This window comes from Odocoileus virginianus, chromosome 18 (assembly GCF_023699985.2).
Source record: "Odocoileus virginianus isolate 20LAN1187 ecotype Illinois chromosome 18, Ovbor_1.2, whole genome shotgun sequence".
Lineage (NCBI taxonomy): Eukaryota > Metazoa > Chordata > Mammalia > Artiodactyla > Cervidae > Odocoileus > Odocoileus virginianus.
Window position 1 is genome coordinate 31209230 of NC_069691.1, and position 18445 is coordinate 31227674.

Below are 18445 nucleotides of genomic sequence, written 5' to 3' on the forward strand. Positions count from 1 at the left end.
TCCCTGCCTTGCCCTTAAGCATCCTTCCCACCCCTCTGGGTTCCTAATTCCTTTTAGACTTTACTCTTCAGTACCTAAAGTTCCACTGCCATCAATCACAGTGTCCAGCATTTTCCCAGACTGAAGTCTATTCCAGAAATTCTCCTTGGAGTCTCAGGTTGCCTGTCTCTGAACATAGGATACAGTTAAAATAATTTCTTTTGAGTTTAAATTTATAGAAGGGTCACTTGGTGGGTCAGGCATCATGTTAGACACTAGAAGATGATAAAAAAAATGATGAAAACTTAGTTTCTGCCCTCAAGTAGTCTAGTGGTGTCACACATTTTATAACTTTATTATATTAGCTGTAGGAATGTCAGTTATCCATATTTAACCTTTATTTAGTCCTAACTCCTCTTCTTCTGATATTAATTTTGGTTGTTTATAAATGTCACTTAAAAACTGCTCAGGGAGGATTTGCTTTTGCTGTTCTGTTATTCCTGTTGAGAAATGTGTAAATATCTTGAAGGCAAACCTAGCAAAGTAAAGCCTTCTGTGATGAGTACAATAGTATCGAAGTTTGTCTTCAACCCCTGGCTTTTGCAGCTAAGGGCAGGAGACATTCACCGTTCACCACTGTGTCCTTCCCTCAGTGCTAAAGCTGTGTATGTGATACATTACAGTTTATTCTCCAAAACAGAAACACTGTGGGGTTTTTCAGCAAAAATATGCTGCCTCTGTGGGTCTTTGGTAATAGAAGCATATAGTGATCTCCCAATTCGGATGAAACCAAATGGAGGCAGGTGTGGAGGGGGTCTCCAGACACAGCAGGGAGCTGTGGTGTGGAGACAACACCACAAATTGCTGATGTCCTTGGTAACAAATGCCAAAGCAGAAGGCAGGCCTGCGAGCTCACGAGCCCAAGCCTGCCTAGAGCTGCTTCCTGAGACCACCTCACGCCTGTGTGTGAGCCAGAGAGTGCAACTGTACTATTCTCAATTGACAACTTGTATTAGGCATGATCTGAACTCAGTTTAACTTGACCCGTTTGTGTGGGCGCTAGGCTGTCTTCAGGAGCTCCCAGGGTGTCTGTGAGAGAATAGTAACAGACAGGTTTTCTGTCCCTCTTCCAGACTCTCAGAAAGAAGCTAAAAGCAGTATAGTGCTCTCCAAGGGAAAACAGACAGTTCTTTTCTAAACATCCCAGACCTAAATCAACAAAAGGTGAGAGGCAATATTGGGGCAAGAGGTAGGCACTAGCGCTAAACAGAGAGACAGAAAGGGGAATCTGGGTGGATGGGTTTGTGGAAGAAATCTGTTTAGAGCACATGCCATTGCTTCACAACTATCTGTCTTTTCAAATATAGAGTAGCAACAGGACCGTCGGAATTTAGATTATTTAAAAAGAACTCTGAAGAAGGCAGAATCTTTCCTTTACCAAAGAACAAGAAAGGCAGCAAATTTAAGGTTTAAGAGTAAGTGATGTCCCCTTAACGCTTTATCATCATGATTTACTTTAGTAAAGTATTTAAAACACAGAATTCTCCCTCTGCACTCTCCTCCCTGCTACTTTTTATAGAAAGAAGACATTAGGAAGTCCTTCTTCTCCAAAGGAGGGACTTTCACTTATTGGACTCATAGATACACTCATTCACACAGAATATATCTGAGTGCCAACTCTGTGCTAGGTCCTGGGGATAAATTAGTGACAGTGTCCTTGTCCAGGCCTAGTGAAGGTTGCGATCTAGAGGGAGTTTATTCAAAATGAGTTACGCAAGGAAAACCAAGGCAGACACCATTCCTAGTACTGATGGGGGACTTTCAAGGGGATACTAATTTGAAAGGCACAGTGGACTGTGTTTCTGCTCATTTTATTTGATAAATATTTGCAAATAAAAACTGCACAATGTAGCACAGTATATATCATGCAAATATTTTATTTTATTTTTGATTAGGTAATACATAGGTATAGTAACAAGATTGAGATCATAAAAAAAATTGTATGATAAAGCCTCTGACCTCCCAGGCTTGCTGTCCTGCCATGTGGCCATCACTGTTGTTAACTTATTTTAGTCAATCTTTTAAAATAAAACAAACAAGATTTTAAATTAAAATACTTTAATGTGAAAGAGCCACTGAGGGACGTCAGGGAGAGTGGAAATTTAAGTCAAATTTTAATTAAAAAACCTTTGCATAAATGAAAAAAAATTGTTATTAAAAAAATGTTATCTGTGTTCCCCATGCTCAATATTCATATGTTGAAGTCATAACCCCCAGTATCTCAGATGTGACTGTTTTTGAAAACAGGGCCTTTTAAGAGGTAATTAAATTAAAGTGAGGCCACTATGGTGGGTCCTAAACCAGTAAGATCGATGTCTTCATAAAAAAAAGAGAGAGAGAGAGAGAGATTGCGACAAAGACACACAGAAGAAAGACCAAAGACAAAAGAAGATGGCTGTCTATATGCCAAGGAAAGAAGGAAACAATCTTAACAAACACGATGACTTCAGACTTCCTGCTTCCAAAACTGTGAAAAAACAAATCTGTACCATTTAAGCCACCAGGCCTGTGGTACTTTGTGATGGCAGTGATGGCAGTGATGGCAAACTAATACACCACTTGAAGAAAAAAAATGCAGCCAATAGCAAAGGACAAATATCAAATGGTGTACCACATTATAAAACTTCTCTATTTCCACATTTAGGTACGGATTCCAGTATTACCTTTTAAGGTCAGATTATTCAGTATCAGCGAACTTACTGTTCTATGTCCAAATCACTCCCACACCATGAGGAAGCATTTTATTTTTTGCTGCTGGGGCTATATCTATTACCATGTGCAAGTCATGGACAATACCTAAATTTGACAAATAAGCTACCTACCAAGATAGCAGAGAGGGCTCCTATAAATCTGAAAAGTAGGCCAAGGCAGCCGAGGCAACTTCACCCTGTGCCCCACCCTCCACCATCCATCCATCCCTCACCACCCACAGCCTCTAGTTATAGTCAGTCCAGGATGTCTTCACTGATCTAAACCTCTGTTATCACCTTCTTGCTATTTCTTAAAATTTACCCTGATCAACTTTCACTGCAGAAAGCTGAGAGAGAGTAATATAAGTGGAAGTGGCTTCAGATTTGATGCCAGAAAAGCTTTATCTGATTCCTGGCTCTGCCTTTACAGTTTATAAGCAACATGATCTCAGGGACTTGACTTCATGTCCCTAAACCTTGCCAGAAACAATACTACCTGCCCTGCCTTCCTCATCTGGCTCATTGCCTTTCTCTTCACCCCAAATCCTACTGTTAGCCTGGGTAACTTCAGGATGAACTTCAGGATCCTGGGTCAATTCAGGACAGGTCTGAACAAATAACCTGCTGTCAGTGTTACATGATGTCCTGTTCAATACCCTGGTTGCAGCCTGGTAACTTCCACTCAACAGGCCACTCCATCCCCTTTACATTCTGACCCCTGTTATCCCCAGGAATTGTTCCACCTCTAGACTGTGAATGTCACATTCCACTTTCTCAGGGCAACTTTCTGTGGCTTCTATTCTCTCAACTGTCTCCACAGCATTTGTTTTCTGCTTCATCCTTATAATGGTGCCACCAGAATTGCAGTTAAATAATTACTTGTGTGAACATTTAATATTTGTCTCCACTTTGGAGTTTGAAGTCCATGAAAGCAGGGGTTCTGCCTTTCTTAGTCACCATCTCAGGTCTTTTCTTGTAGTAGATGTTCAAAAATACTTGTTTAAAATGAATGAATGAATATCTATAATCCTCTGGTCTTCATTTTCTTCCCTATCCATCTTGGATCCATGGCCTGTCATTTCAAATTTTTACAGTATTTCCAACTTCCTTGCTCCCCTTTTTTCTTGCATGATCTAGTAGAATTCCAAACCTGGAAACACCCCGCTCCCTCTTCTCTGGGCTACTTTGACATAGAATACTGGCGGGGATAATGACAAAATGGTGAAAATTGACTCTATATAAATTATCTCTCATTTTAACTGAACTGTCAATTCCACTGGCAATCTTTCGTATTACTCTAGTCAGCTCTCTCTTCATTTTCCAGGTAGATCATTTAAAAGTCTTCTCTAATAATCTCAAACCTCTGACTTCTCTGCCTTTCATTTTCATTTCTCCTCGACATTTTCAGCAAATGAGCTCACCCCCTTCTTCCACAGAGAAAGACAGAAGCAATCAGATGGGAGCATTTCCTTTATTGGACTGTCAGACCACAATTCTTTTCTCCTTTCCACTCTGTTCTTGGAATCCATCCTTTCCCATCTCCTTTATTAATAGTCTCTCCCACCCCATATCATTCAATTCCCTTCACTCCACCGGTTGCCTCCCATCAGCATTTATATAATGTGTGCTTGTTTTGAAGCTTTTAAAAATGCCTCTTTGATTTCACAGCAGTTTCCAGATTCTATTCTTCAGTGGTGTCTTCTGCCTTCCCAGACAAATATTGGGAAAAACTTGTCCAAGCCCAAACTCCACTTTTTCACTTCCACTGACATCAACCCACTGAAGTCTAGCTTTTTGCTCCAGCACTCCTTTAAATCTTTCTTCCCAGGATCACCCATGACTCTGTGTAGCTACTGGAATGCTCTGCAACATTAAACTCATTTCTTAGGAATTTGGTCCTAAATAAAATGGAGAAAGAATGGGAGATCAGAGTGGGCAAAAGAGCTACGAGAAACCTGAAATCTTAACCTCCAGGAGCCGACTTGTCATCCAACCAGCTTCCTGGGGAATAGAAGTTTTACAAGGAATCACCTCACCCGTAGGGTTTCCCTGGTGCCTCAGACAGAAAAGAATTTGCCTGCAGTGCCGGAGACCCAGGTTTGGTCCCTGGATTGGAAAGATCCCCTGGAAAAGGGAATGGCAATTCATTCCAGTATTTTCACCTAGAGAATCCCATGGACAGAGGAGACTAGTGGACCACAGTCCATGGGGTAGCAAAGAGTGGGACATGACTGAGCAACTAACAAACATTTTCACTTCACTTTCACCTTACCCAGAACACCAGGATTTATTTGCAGCTCCTTCTTTACCCTGCCATTTAGTGACTCCTCAGCGTTGGCTCCATTTGAATGCATGTGTGTCTTCCTAACCAGGAGGAGAGTCTCCTCAGAGGCGAGGTCTATGCTTGCTGGAGACTGCACAGTCAGCAACTTGGAGAACAGGAATTTTGCTGAATGCATTTTTCTGCTTCTTTCCCCTTCCCGGCGCCTCACTCTACAGCTTAGGTTAATGAATGTTCGCTTCAACACATCAAATCCAGGAAAAATTTTGGATAGAAACTTCTGCCATGGGTCCTTGTCATGCTTTCCTTTCTAAGAAGTATCACTTTGTCCTGGAGAACTTATCTTTAATTCTCTGTGTTTAGACTCTATTTTAAAATCAAATTTCCATTAGATATGGGAAGACTCAAAATAAAACTTTATTTTCCAACCTGGCCATAGTCTCAGAGTAGGTCTTTGAACTTTGTCATACCAGCCGCAGGTCCCAGGCAAATCTCTTCTGAAAGATGATTATACTCCCAGAAAAGGCAACTCAGGCCAGCAAACTCTTGTGTTAGGGAACTCTACACAGCTCATAAATTGCTTTCCTCTAGTTGGAAGATGGAGATGGTGTATCACCAACAGAAATGAGTGTAGGGGGCATCTGTCTGAAAACTGTTCCCCCACTGGCCATGCTGCCAGTTTCTGCTTTTACAATGCAGGCAGATTGAGGGAACCATATTGTCCCTATAAGCTCATAACACATGGACAAATGATTAAAAACACATGGAAAACAGTTCCACGGCTAAGCTAAAATTCAGATGGGAATGGAAAATCAACTTGCAAAGCTTTCAACTGTCTCGAGGCCAAATGTAGGACAGAATGTAAAGAGGACTTGCCAAAAGGGAGGGGAGTTTGGGGGAAAAAACGCAAGCCATGGATAGGAAACCTAAAACAATGGCACCTTGTGTTGACAACGCTTCTCTAAACCTCTCCAAGAGTAGGCACCAAAATCAACTCTGGAAATATTAAGACCTTCCTTTCACGAAAGATTTTAGACAGATTTATATTTTCTACCCTCTATAAATAAAGGTTGGCTTTGCCATCTTGGCAACACCTATGCAGAAGCATAATGTTAAGTATCTGTAACATAAATATTAAAATACTACACATTTTTCCCTCCAAGGTGTGGGAATTAAGTAATAAGGTGGCATGAGACAAACTGTGAAAAATCATGAGAATAAAGCACTAAAGCAAAGCAGAACTTTCCAGGAAGGCTTGCCTTCTGTTGTGTACCTGACCCTGGGCCTGAGTTTGCAATAAAGTCAGGCAGGCCTTCGTCACATTTGCAAAAGTTCAACTCTTGATTCAGACTGAAACTCTTAGAGGCCTGCTATTCATGGCTAGTCACCACCATGACCTAAGGATTCTGCTTGGTGGGAAATCTTAGGCAAGAAGGTGATTTACTGGATGTCAGTCTCAGCTGAACTTCTCGGTCCTTCAGCTTCTAGGCGAATCTTTCTTGACTCCCGTACACTTCAAACCACCTTTGTCTCCATTTAGTGGGACATTCCCTGGTGGCTCAGACGGTAAAGAATCCATCTGCCAATGCAGGAGACACGGGTTTGATTCCTGGGTTGGGAAGATCTCCTGAAGTAGGGCATAGCAACACACTCCAGTGTTCTTGCCTGAAGAATCCCCGTGGGCAGAGGAGCCTGGTGGGCTACTGTCCATGGGGTCGCAAAGAGTCAGACACGGCTGAGTGACTAAGCACACATGCACGAACAACCCACACACATGTTCTTTCGGGCCCTCATGAATCCTCAATATATGTAGTGAGTGTATCATTTACTGAATATAAAAGGGAATTTTGAGGATACAGCCTCACTGGGGAACCATTCTTAGAAAATAACTATCAGCCAAGTCCTTACCAGTAAACAATCTTTTAGCAAAACAAACAATCCTTTCTGTCAGTGGAAAAGCTATTTCCTAACTTTTCTTTTTTTATAATAAGATTTGGGTATAACAGATCTGCATTTGTAGAGATGTGGGTGGACGAGGAGGAAAGTGAAGGGTGGGATGAATTGGGAGATCAGGTTTGACATCAATATACTACCGTGTGTACAATAAATAGCGAGTGGGAAGCTGCCCTATAGCACAGGGAGCTCAGCTCAGGGCTCTGTGATGACCTGGAGGGGTGGGGCTGGGGGGTGGAGGGAGGTCCAGGAGGGAGGGGATATATGTATACATACGGGTGATTCACTTCATTGTACAGCAGAAACTAGCAGAACACTGCAAAGCAATTATATTCCAATTTTTTAAAAAAGATCATGCACGAAAGCAAGGCATCCTGGAGTTTTAAAAAGAAAGAAATCAGTCTTCTAGGTTCTTCCAACAGCTGGAAACACCTCTATGTTCGACAAAATGTCCTAATACATGGGAATGTTCTCACTGGTAATATGAAATTTAAAAACCCCAGCTGTCCCACTCCTGCTCCTCCTCCCCTGTTTACTGATCAGGACAACACTGTTTGAAATTGTCACCCTCTTCCAAGTACTGTGCTCACACACACACACACACACACACACACACACACACATTCTTACAGCTCTTCAACTTTTACAAAGATGTGTTTTATTGAATGCCTACTATGATCCAGGCATATTCTTCATAGTTTCACACTTAATTCACTTAACAATTTCTTTAGAAAGTTATTATTACCTCCACTTTCTAGATGAGAAACCTAAGTTTAGAATACACAGCTAGGCAGAGGTGGGATTGAGATGTAAAACTGTATCAAGCTTTTCTCCTTTGTCAGTTTGCCTATTGCAATATGGCCATTAAACTTGTGCACACAGTATTTTAAACTCTGCTACTTAAAATTAACTTTGTACAATAGAATTATCATTTTAAAGGAGGCAATAGAATATTCCATTAAGCATTCTTCTGTTGTTGGACATTTAAATCATATAAATTTGTTCCAATTTTTATTGCCCTGAAATAGATATCTTTGGGAGATAGTGAAGGACATGGAAGCCTGGCATGCTGCAGTTCATGGGGTCACAAAGAGTTGGACACAACTTCGCAACTGAACAACAATTCATATAGCCTTCCTTTTCTTTTGAAACTTTTCCATGATGTTGCAGACATTATTTCATTGTTTTACTTCCCTAAATAGCTTTATTGAAGGATAAATGAAATACAATAAACAAGATATATTTAAAGTGTATGGATGGACAGATTTAGACACATACATACATATATGTGTGGATGCACATGTGCTAAGTCACTTCAGTTGTGTCCAACTCTGTGCGACCCTATGTCACACAGACAGAGGAGTCTAACAGGCTCCTCTGTCCATGGGATTCTCCAGGCAAGAATACTGGAATGGGTTGCCATTCCCTCTTCCAAGGGATCTTTCTGACCTAGGGATTGAACTCGTGTCTCTTACATCTCCCGAACTGGTAGGCTGGATATGTATATATGCATGTATCTGTGAAACTATCACTACAATCAAAATAGTGAGCAAGTACATCCCCTGCTAAACTTTCTTTGTGCCCCTTGGCAATCCTTTCCTCTGTCCTTTCCTGTCCTCCTCGGTCATTTCCAGATAACATCTCACTAACTTTTTGTCAACATAGATTATGTTGCATGTTCCAGAATTTTCTGTTAGTGGAGTACACATACACTATGTATTTTCTTGTTGTCAGGCTTCTTTCACTCAGCATAAACATCCTAACAATTATCCATGTTGTAGATAGTTTTCATTTGCTTTACACCTGCATAGTATTTCATTATAGGGATATGCTATAATTTATTTATCCATTCACATGATAATAGATGGTTGTTGACAATTCTGGCTGTTACAAATAAAGCTACTATGAACATTTATGTACAAGTCTTTCAATGGAGATATGCATTTTTCTCTCTTGGATAAATACCTAGGAGTGGATTGGTTGGATCATATACATGTTTAACTTTTGAAGAAACCACCAAATTTCTTTCCAATGTTGTTGGGCTATTTTATATTTCCACAAGCAATGTATGAGAGCTCCAGTTCCTTCAACATATAGTACAGTCAGCCTCTTTAATTGTAGCTATTCTAGTAGAGAGTAGTACTATCTTATTGTGACTTTAGTTTATAATTCCTTCAGTCAGTTCAGTTCAGTCACTGTTTGCGACCCCATGAATCGCAGCATGTCAGGCCTCCCTGTCCATCACAAACTCCCGGAGTTTACTCAAACTCATGCCCATCGAGTTGGCGATGCCCTCCAACCATCTCATTCTCTGTCATTCCCTTCTCCTCCTGCCCTCAATCCCTCCCAGCATCAGGGTCTTTTTCAGTGAGTCAACTCTTCGCATGAGGTGGCCTAAGTATTGGAGTTTCAACTTCAGCATCAGTCCTTCCAATAAACACCCAGGATTGATCTCCCTTAGGATGGACTGGTTGGATCTCCTTGCAGTCCAAGGGACTCTCAAGAGTCTTCTCCAACACCACAGTTCAAAAGCATCAATTTTTCGGAGCTCAGCTTTCTTCACAGTCCAACTCTCACATCTATACATGACCACTGGAAAAACCATAGCCTTGACTAGACAGACCTTTGTTGGTAAAGTAATGTCTCACTTTTTAATATGCTATCTAGGTTGGTCATAATTTTCCTTTCAAGGAGAAAGCTTCTTTTAATTTCATGGCTGCAGTCACCATCTGCAGTGATTTTGGACTCCCCCAAAATAGTCAGCCACTGTTTCCCCATCTATTTGTCATGAAGTGATGGGACCAGATGCCATGATCTTAGTTTTCTGAATGTTGAGCTTTAAGCCAACTTTTTCACTCTCCTCTTTCACTTTCATCAAGAGGCTTTTTAGTTCCTCTTCACTTTCTGCCATAAGGGTGGTGTAATCTGCATATCTGAGGTTATTGATATTTCTCCCAGCAATCTTGATTCCAGCTTGTGCTTCTTTCAGCCCAGTGTTTCTCATGATGTACTCTGCATATAAGTTAAATAAGCATGGTGACAATATACAGGCTTGACATACTCCTTTTCCTATTTGGAACCGGTCTGTTGTTCCATGTCCAGTTAATAATACGAAAACATATTTTCATGTGATCTTTCATCCATATATTCTCTTTGGTAAAGTATCTGTTCAAATATTTTACCTCTTTAAAAAATTTATTATTGACTTCTTAATAATATGATATAATATATTCTTATATTCTATATGTTGGAGTTTAAAAAATAGAGTTTGCACACAAGTCTTTATCAGATATATGCATAGTAAATATTTTCTCCCAGTCCATAGCCTATTATTTTTTTAAACAGTTTTTTGGATAGGACGTATTATCCTTTTATATGCATTGTTGGATTTTAATTGGCAAATTTTTTTGGAATTTTTCCATCTATATTCATGAGGGATATTGATCTGTAGTTTTCTTTTCTTATCATATTGTTGTATGGTTTGCTTGTCACAGTAACACTGGCCTTAGAGAAGGAGTCAGAAAATATTCTTCCCTCTGCAATTTTCTGACTTTTGTAGACTTGGAACTATTTCCTTCTTAAATATTTGTAGAATTCAATAGTAAAGCTATCTGAGCCTGGAATTTTCTTTGTAAGAAACTACAAATTCAGCTTCTGCGATAGTTTTAAAGTCCTCTCAAATAGTCTTACCTATTTTTTCTCGATTGAGATTTGAGAGTTTGTCTCTTTCAGGGAATTTGACCATTCAAGTTGTCTGTTGATACAAGTTGTTCATGACAGTCCCTTATTTTTCTTTCAGTAGCTACAGAATACATAGTGTTGTCACCTGATGTTACTTCTCATTCCTGATATTAGCCATCTGTGTCCTCTTCTCATCTTTTCCGCATCAGTCTGGTTAGAGATTTACCAACTTTATCAATATTCTCAAAAAAGCAGCTTTCGGTTCCACTGGTTTTCCCCCACTGATTTTTGTTTTCTATTTCCCTGGCTTCTGTTCTGATATTTTTCATTTCCTTACTTATGTCTCCTAACTTCTTGAAGTAGAAGCTGAGGCTAATACTTTCTTCCTTTTTAATATAGGCATTTAGTGCTATAAAATTCCCCATAAGTACTGCTTTAATAGTATCCTACAAACTTTGATGTGTTTCCATTTTCATTCAGTTTACTATATTTTTAATTTCCTCTTTGATTTCTTCTTTACTTCCTGCATTAAAGAAGTCTATAATTTAGTTTCCAAACACTTAAGGGTTTTCCAGAGATATTTCTGTTATTGATTTCTCATTTAATTTCATTGTTGCCAGTGAACATACTTTGTATGACTTGAATTTTTTTAATTAATTTTTTATTGAAGGATAATTGCTTTACAGAATTTTGCTGTTGACTTGAATCTTTTAAGATTTATTGAGACTCATTTTATGTCCCAGAATATGTCCTGCCCTGGTACATGTTCCCTGAGAACGTGAAAAGAACGTATATTCTGTTGTTTTGGGGTGGAGTGTTTGATAAATGTCTATGAGGTTAATTTGGTTAACAGTGTCCGTAGTTTTATAACCCTACCGATTTCCTGCCTACTTGTTCTATCGATCCTTGAGAGAGGGGTATTAACATTACTGGCTATAATTAGAGATTTTGTCTATTGCTCCTTACAGTTCTCTCAGTTTTTGCTTCATGTACTTTTAAACTTAGTTATTAGATGCATAAATATGTCTTCTTGATTTATCGACTCCTTTAAATGTTAAGTTTTTACCCTTGATAATATACTTTGCTCTAAAATTTACTCTGATAACATAGCCACTCCAGCTTTCCTTTGACTACTTTTAGGACAATGTATCTTTTTTCCATTTTTCTTCTGTAGGGTAAGTTGGGATTGATTGCCTTTGGGAAGCAAAAATACAGATGGGAATAGAAGTAAAAGGTGAACTCATACACTTCATTGCTCGGAAAAAGTATTGCAGGTTACCATAAGGCCTTTAATGGAAGTGTCAGTTGATTTTTGTTCCTTTCTGTCTTAAGATAAACTAAATTTTATTGCCTAGCAGAATATATAAGACCCATAAAAACTACTCAAAATGAACAGTTATATGTGTAAGTTATGAGGACAGTATATTCATTTCCTGCACGATCCTGTTCTAAAGACTTATAAAATTAATTTTAAGAAAATCAAGGCATTCTGGATATTACAGGCGTCCAGACACATGCCGCCATCAATAACTGTTCTCCCATGATTAATGGGGGGAAAGAGGAGGAAGATCAATAAAGCAGCACTGTAAATTTAAAACTCTGTCAAATCAGCATTTTCTTTCCCTTAACCAACTGTATTAACAAATAAACAAAAACCTGAGAGAGACCTGGGGCAAAGACTGGAAAAAGTATCTTGGATGAATTGCATAAACATACAGCTAATACATCAACCCGTTTATAGTTTTCTAAAATACATCTTTATGTGGTGATTTTTAATAGCATTTTTTATTGAGATATACTTCCTATAACATACAATTCACCATTTTAAAGTGTGCACTTCAGTGGTTTTTAGCATATTCACCATGTTGTGCAACCATTGCCACCATCTAATTTCAGAGCACCTCCATTCCCTCAGAAAGGAACCCTGTTCCCATAGCAGTTAGGTCCAATTTCCCCTTCCACCGATCCTCTGCATAAACATTTCATATAAACGGAATCACTCAATATGTGGCCTTTTGTGTCCATCTCCTTTTACTTAGAATAATGTTTTTAGGTATATGGTGAACTTCATAATACTCACCACTGGAGTGGTGAGGTATTTTACTGGAATATAATAAACCATTTGCTCAGAGTGGTAATAAACATATGGAATAATTAGAAGAGACCCAGCCTACAGTTTGGAAGACTGTAGCTCTCTGGTGCTGATTTCTTCTCACTTTAACTTCTGAGGACTTCGGTCCTTTCTGCCGTATGATGTTAGAGATGACATCAAAGATCTCTCTTCCTTATTCCTGTTACTCCAGGGATCTCAAAGACACAGAGACGCACACTGCTTGTCTCTTTGGAAAAAATAATTGTTACAAAATTAATTAGCCAGATTTGAAATCTTTCATTCCTAACCTGATCTGGAGACAGGAAATTTGAAACAGCTGTTATCAATAACACCTTGACCTGATTATAAATTCAGGAAGTTCACACCAATTTCTTAATCAGTTGAAAAATAAAACAAAAGACAGTCTGAGCTCTTTGTATCAGTGTGGCTTTCCCTTCGATTCTGAAAAGGGATAATGTAATCAATCACTTCTACTGTGACTTTCTCCCTGATATATATATTTAAAAAAAAAAGCTCCATGCTTAAAAACAACTATTAGAAATTTACATATATGTACCATGCTTTTATACTTTAACTTCCTATCTCATCCACCACATATATCCAGTATCTACAACAGTATCAGGCACTTCACAGTCAATATTTGTTGAATGGATGGTGGATGGATGACTGGATAGATGGATAAATGGATGGAAGCTGTAAAATGAAAGGCTGATCTAAATAGTAAGGATGAAAAATACATGTTCAATTTTTCCCTCCATTTCTTCTTAAATGGGTAAAATAAATATAAAATGTTAAACACTAAAGGAATAGTAATTCAGAACTAGAAATAGCTTATTTTATTAATTTTTGTATAACACTAGGTACAGTACAATTAATATGCTGCTTTGTCACAGAAATTAATCAGTACTAGTATATGGTTTAGATGATACAGAATGCTAGTATTAAATATGTGCATATTCTTTTTGACTGTCTTAAAAATAAAACAAACAAAAAAAAAGTAAATAAATGTCACCTGGTTCATTTTTACCACCCCTTGGAAGAAGATGGAATAATTGTCATGTGTTTTTTGAGTTTATATTTACCAGATATATACTACACATATGTATGTCTTGTTAAACACCAACAGTCACAAGATTCTGAAAGCTACACATTATTGAGCTGGGTTAATGCCCTTGGATTATATGGGACTTTTCCTGAGTCAGTATTCAAGTCTGGAGAGAAGAGCTGGGTGGCATTCAAGTCCTTCTTTCTGATGCTCTCTTTCTTAGCTACTAATCAACTCCCATCTCTTCCTATTCAATCCTTCTCTCCACTCTCCCCTTATCTGTAATCTCCCTTTCCCATTCTATCAATACCATTACTCCATTTCCTTCCTTCCCACTCCTGCCATAACCTAAAGGATGACAATAACCAATCAAGGTGGAGAGAAACATGACGATCATTTACTACTACTCCCCCATCAGTCAAAGACCAGTCATGAGAAGGAGATGAAGGTCATGCATGCACATATTGCTTAGCATCCACACTTGCTTGAATTTTTATTTGTACCTTCTTCCAATTAGTTGGATTTTACCACTTGATTAATGTTTTCATGACCAGGAATATTTTAAACATTCTTCTAGTATTTCTTTCAGTTGCTATAAAAAGCAAAGCATTCTCTCTTTGTGCTAACATTTTAATATCACTGACATGGCAGAAATGTATAATAAAACCTACCACACTGACTAGGTTTACACAGTTGCCATGGTTCTGGATTTCCAGTCAATGTAGATCTAGGAATTCCTCATTCCTTGACCATTTACTTTCCATCCTAGGATACAATCCTTCAAGTAAACAACTCCTCATTTCTTTATTCAGCATCCCATCTTTCAACATTGCAGAGGCCCATGGATCAGAAGGGACATCAACTGATACAGAGAATGGGTTTACACCTTCTGATTCAACACCAGAAGCTGCTTGTGTCACATGGAAGACCTCTATATCAGAGCAATTCAGATTCTGCTTGTGATATCTAAGGTAAGGAGCCTCCTGACTCCACACTGATGTTGGAATTTAATAAGAGGTAGAATGTCTAAATCTCATTCCAATCTGTCTTTGTAAATATTTCTATTAACCAAAATCTTGATAAACAAGTGCGAATAAAACAAGCTTGTTGTTTCTTATATCCAAAAAATGAGACTGAATTTCTTCAGTCACTTTTAGTTTCTCGCAAGGTATTATCATAATAAAACCTGCACCAAAACCTTGATCTACTTGGTAACTCTGTTTTGATTCTGAAGTGACTCTGGTACTCATAATAGCAAGTTACATGGGGCACAACCATATTTTTCAGGGATTATGAAAAGAGGAAAATTGTGAGTAAATGTTTCAGAAATAAATTTCTAATTTCCTGTAATTAAGCTTTGATTTCAGAAGGGAGTTCTTGTAAGGCTGCAACATGCTTCACTGCTACAAAAATGTTTCACTCAGCTGCCATTATAAATTAATAAGGTACCTTTTCATTAGAGGATCAGGTTAACATGGCAATTCTACACATATTAAATATTTAAGGGCTCACAATTATATCAAAATCCTTTCTGAGAATATAGGCTTTCAAGGACTCTGTTTTCAGTACTACTTTTCTTTGTTCATCTGCATAGTTCATTGGGACACTTTTGAGGAAGCCATATTTTTCTTCCATATGTTAACCATCATCCATATATGCCTTTTATTCCAAGTGTCCTTGAGAAACGCTACTCAGTGCTACAAGCACGAATGAACAGAGAGGCTCATTGTTTCTTCAAATGTCTCCTGACTCTGTAAAGCCGGGGAAACCCAATTATTCGCTTTAGAATGGCACAGCCGTCTTACTGGAAAAGGAACTCTGTTGTGGGAAGTGACAGGTAGACTTCTGAAGGACAGGTAACCCCTGAATTCTTACCTGAACTACAGCTTTGCAGATGACCTTCCATCTGCCAGATTCTTCCATCTAAAGCCTTCCTTTTTCACCACAGAGAATTCTTTTTACCCACCGCCTCTCAACTTTCACATTTGAAAGGACTCCAAAGGGACAAAGCAACCCTTTGCAGTTCAACGTTGATTTAATGAACTGGCAGGGTAAGCCTCATTTAGATGGAAGTGGTGGAAGCACCCGCAATATAGATTTCAGAATGTACTCATTTAAAGTATTGGGGGGAAAAATCTGAGGACCATGAAATTACTGTTGACTGAAGTATAAAGTCTCCAGAATAATCAGATTTTGTACCACATAATACCTTGAGGATTTATTTCAAAATGTACTGAGTTGCAAAAAATTTATCTTTTCCTCTAAGAAACATTCATTTATCAATCTTCCTGGAACCATTGTTTTTCTTTACTAGATAGAATCCTTCAAACACTTTGATAGAAGAAATGTACCACATCAGTCACAACCCTCTGCTTTCTTTTGAGGAATATGCACAAATCCTGGAAATAAATAGATAAAAACATCCCAAGTGGACACTTGTAGGGCCAGTTAGAGTTTCCTGGAGCACACATAATTGTGAGACTTTCCCTTCCTACACTCCTTTATGTGCCATTTTCCTGGCCTTTGAACCAAAACACAGTCTTTGCCACGCTTTGAACGTTGCGGGGGCCCTCTCCTCCAGTTGGTGAAGGTCACAGGTTCACCGCCAATCCACTCCCAGTGGCCAGCATGCACTTGGTCATTCAAACCTAACATGAACCAAAGAAGGGCGCCAAATGATCGTTACTACATTTACAACTGGATGTCATATCAACCCACTGTTCTAAGCTCAGTAATCACATGCAATTGTGAGCCTACATTCTAAAGCATGCACTAGGACCTGGGAATCCTATAAGATACCCTGAGTCTATGAGGCTTTGGTGTAAGGCCAGGTAGGAATCCAAATCCTAGCTTCACCGCTTGCTAGGTGAACATACCTGGGCAAGTTATTTAACCTCTCTCTTTCTCCAAGTATTATCTCAGAAATGTGCATCTAAGAAGAACTAGCTCTATGTTGAAGATTAAATAAGGTAAGGCACATAAAGCTCATGACATAGAAGTGTTAATAAATGGCACTTATTATTCATACTTCCTACAGGCAGAGTACCTATCACAGGGAAACAGATATATTCCTGTCTATTTATCTTCCTTGTGATTCTTGGGTATCATATTTGAAAGTAGCTTATTAAGTATTATTTTTAGTCTGGAGCTTAAGATTTTTTTAATCTGCTACAGTTTTAATAAAAAGCAGCTTTTCTCAATTTGCCTCTCTACTCCCACTGGCATTTTTTTTTTTTAGTTACATCTCAGTGTTACAAAGCTCTTAAAATTTTTCTTAAGGAAGCATTCCTGGGATGGGTTGAGAGAGCAGCATTTGATGTATATATACTGTGTTGTGTTCTGTGCTGTGCTTAATTGCTCAGTCGTGTCCAACTCTTTGCGACCCTATGGGACTGTAGCCTGCCAGTCTCCTCTGGCCATGGAATTCTCCAGGCAAGAGTACTGGGGTGGGTTGCCACGCCCTCCTCCAGGGGATCGTCCCAACCGAGGGATCGAACCCAGGTCTCCTGCATTACAGGTAAATTCTTTACCACTGAGCTATTAGGGAAGCCCCCATATATATACTACCATGTATAAAATAGCGAGCTAGTAGGGAGCTGCTATAATACTGGGAGCTCAGACCAACGCTCTTGTGATGATCTAAATGGGTGAAATGGAGGGGGGGGCCTCAAGAGGGAGGAGATGTATACATAGAGCTGATTCATGCTGTTGTAGAATAGAAACTTACACAAAATTGTGCAACAATTACACTCCAATTTAAAAATACTAAAAAAAATTTTTAAAGAATTTCCTCTCCTCCCTCTCTTTTAGAATAGAGATAAAAATAATAGAATAAAAAAAAGAATCCTGTGCAATAGGATTACCTGGCAGCTCACAAACCAAATTTGACTGTGAAAGTGGTCTTTGTTATGCAGCATGTAACCTTCTCCCCACTGGTTCTCATTTGATATTTTGGGGTAGAATAAAATGAAGTCCTCTTGGTTGGGAATGACTTGTGTCCTTCTGGATTGTTTCTGTGAACTATTGATCAGGTGATGCTACGCCCCAAAACTTTGTGGAATTAGAAACTTGACATTAGTCATTGTGGACACAGGGAAAATTTATCTTCCAGGCTTCACTTAATACTCTCAGATGGCTTCAGAATTACACACTCACTGAGTTATCACAGAGATTTTTAAGAAGCCAAGTAAGTGGGTTTATTATTATTTCCTTAAATACAGTATCTTGAAGAGATGGTGAGAATATTTACTTTAGTATATCCTGAGAACTCTGTTTCTAAAGTGGCTTGAAAAGATTTGTGATTACTGTTAAAATTGTAGAAAATATTAAAACTTTAGAAAAAAAGGACACAATTAGGATTAGCTATTATTTTAACTAGAGATAAAAAATATTTCTCTTTGGCTTATTTCTTTTTATGTCAATACATATAGGTATATATTACATGTATATATATATCACTTGTATATGTGCTTTTTTATTCTAAATATTTTCATGCTTCATATGGCTGTAGACTGTGTTTTTCACTTAGCACCTTGCCATCAATTCAGTACATTACATATTTTATATATAATATGCATCCATTATTGAATGAATCGATAAACATAAGTCATATCTTTAATATTCTTTCATATGGCTATATTATA

The 18445-nt window shown here is 38.5% G+C and overlaps 1 protein-coding gene across 2 annotated transcripts in view; it reads right to left on the reverse strand.

Moving 5' to 3' along the window:
* Window positions 1-13566: 13566 nt before the first annotated feature.
* Window positions 13567-18445, reverse strand: part of FREM1 (FRAS1 related extracellular matrix 1) — a 171909-nt gene continuing 167030 nt past the window's right edge. For both annotated transcript variants that reach the window (XM_070480527.1, XM_020886867.2), the window contains one exon: window positions 13567-16450. In XM_070480527.1, coding sequence (XP_070336628.1) covers window positions 16251-16450 — 200 coding nt within the window. In that variant the 3' untranslated portion in view covers window positions 13567-16250. The remainder of the gene's footprint in view (window positions 16451-18445) is intronic.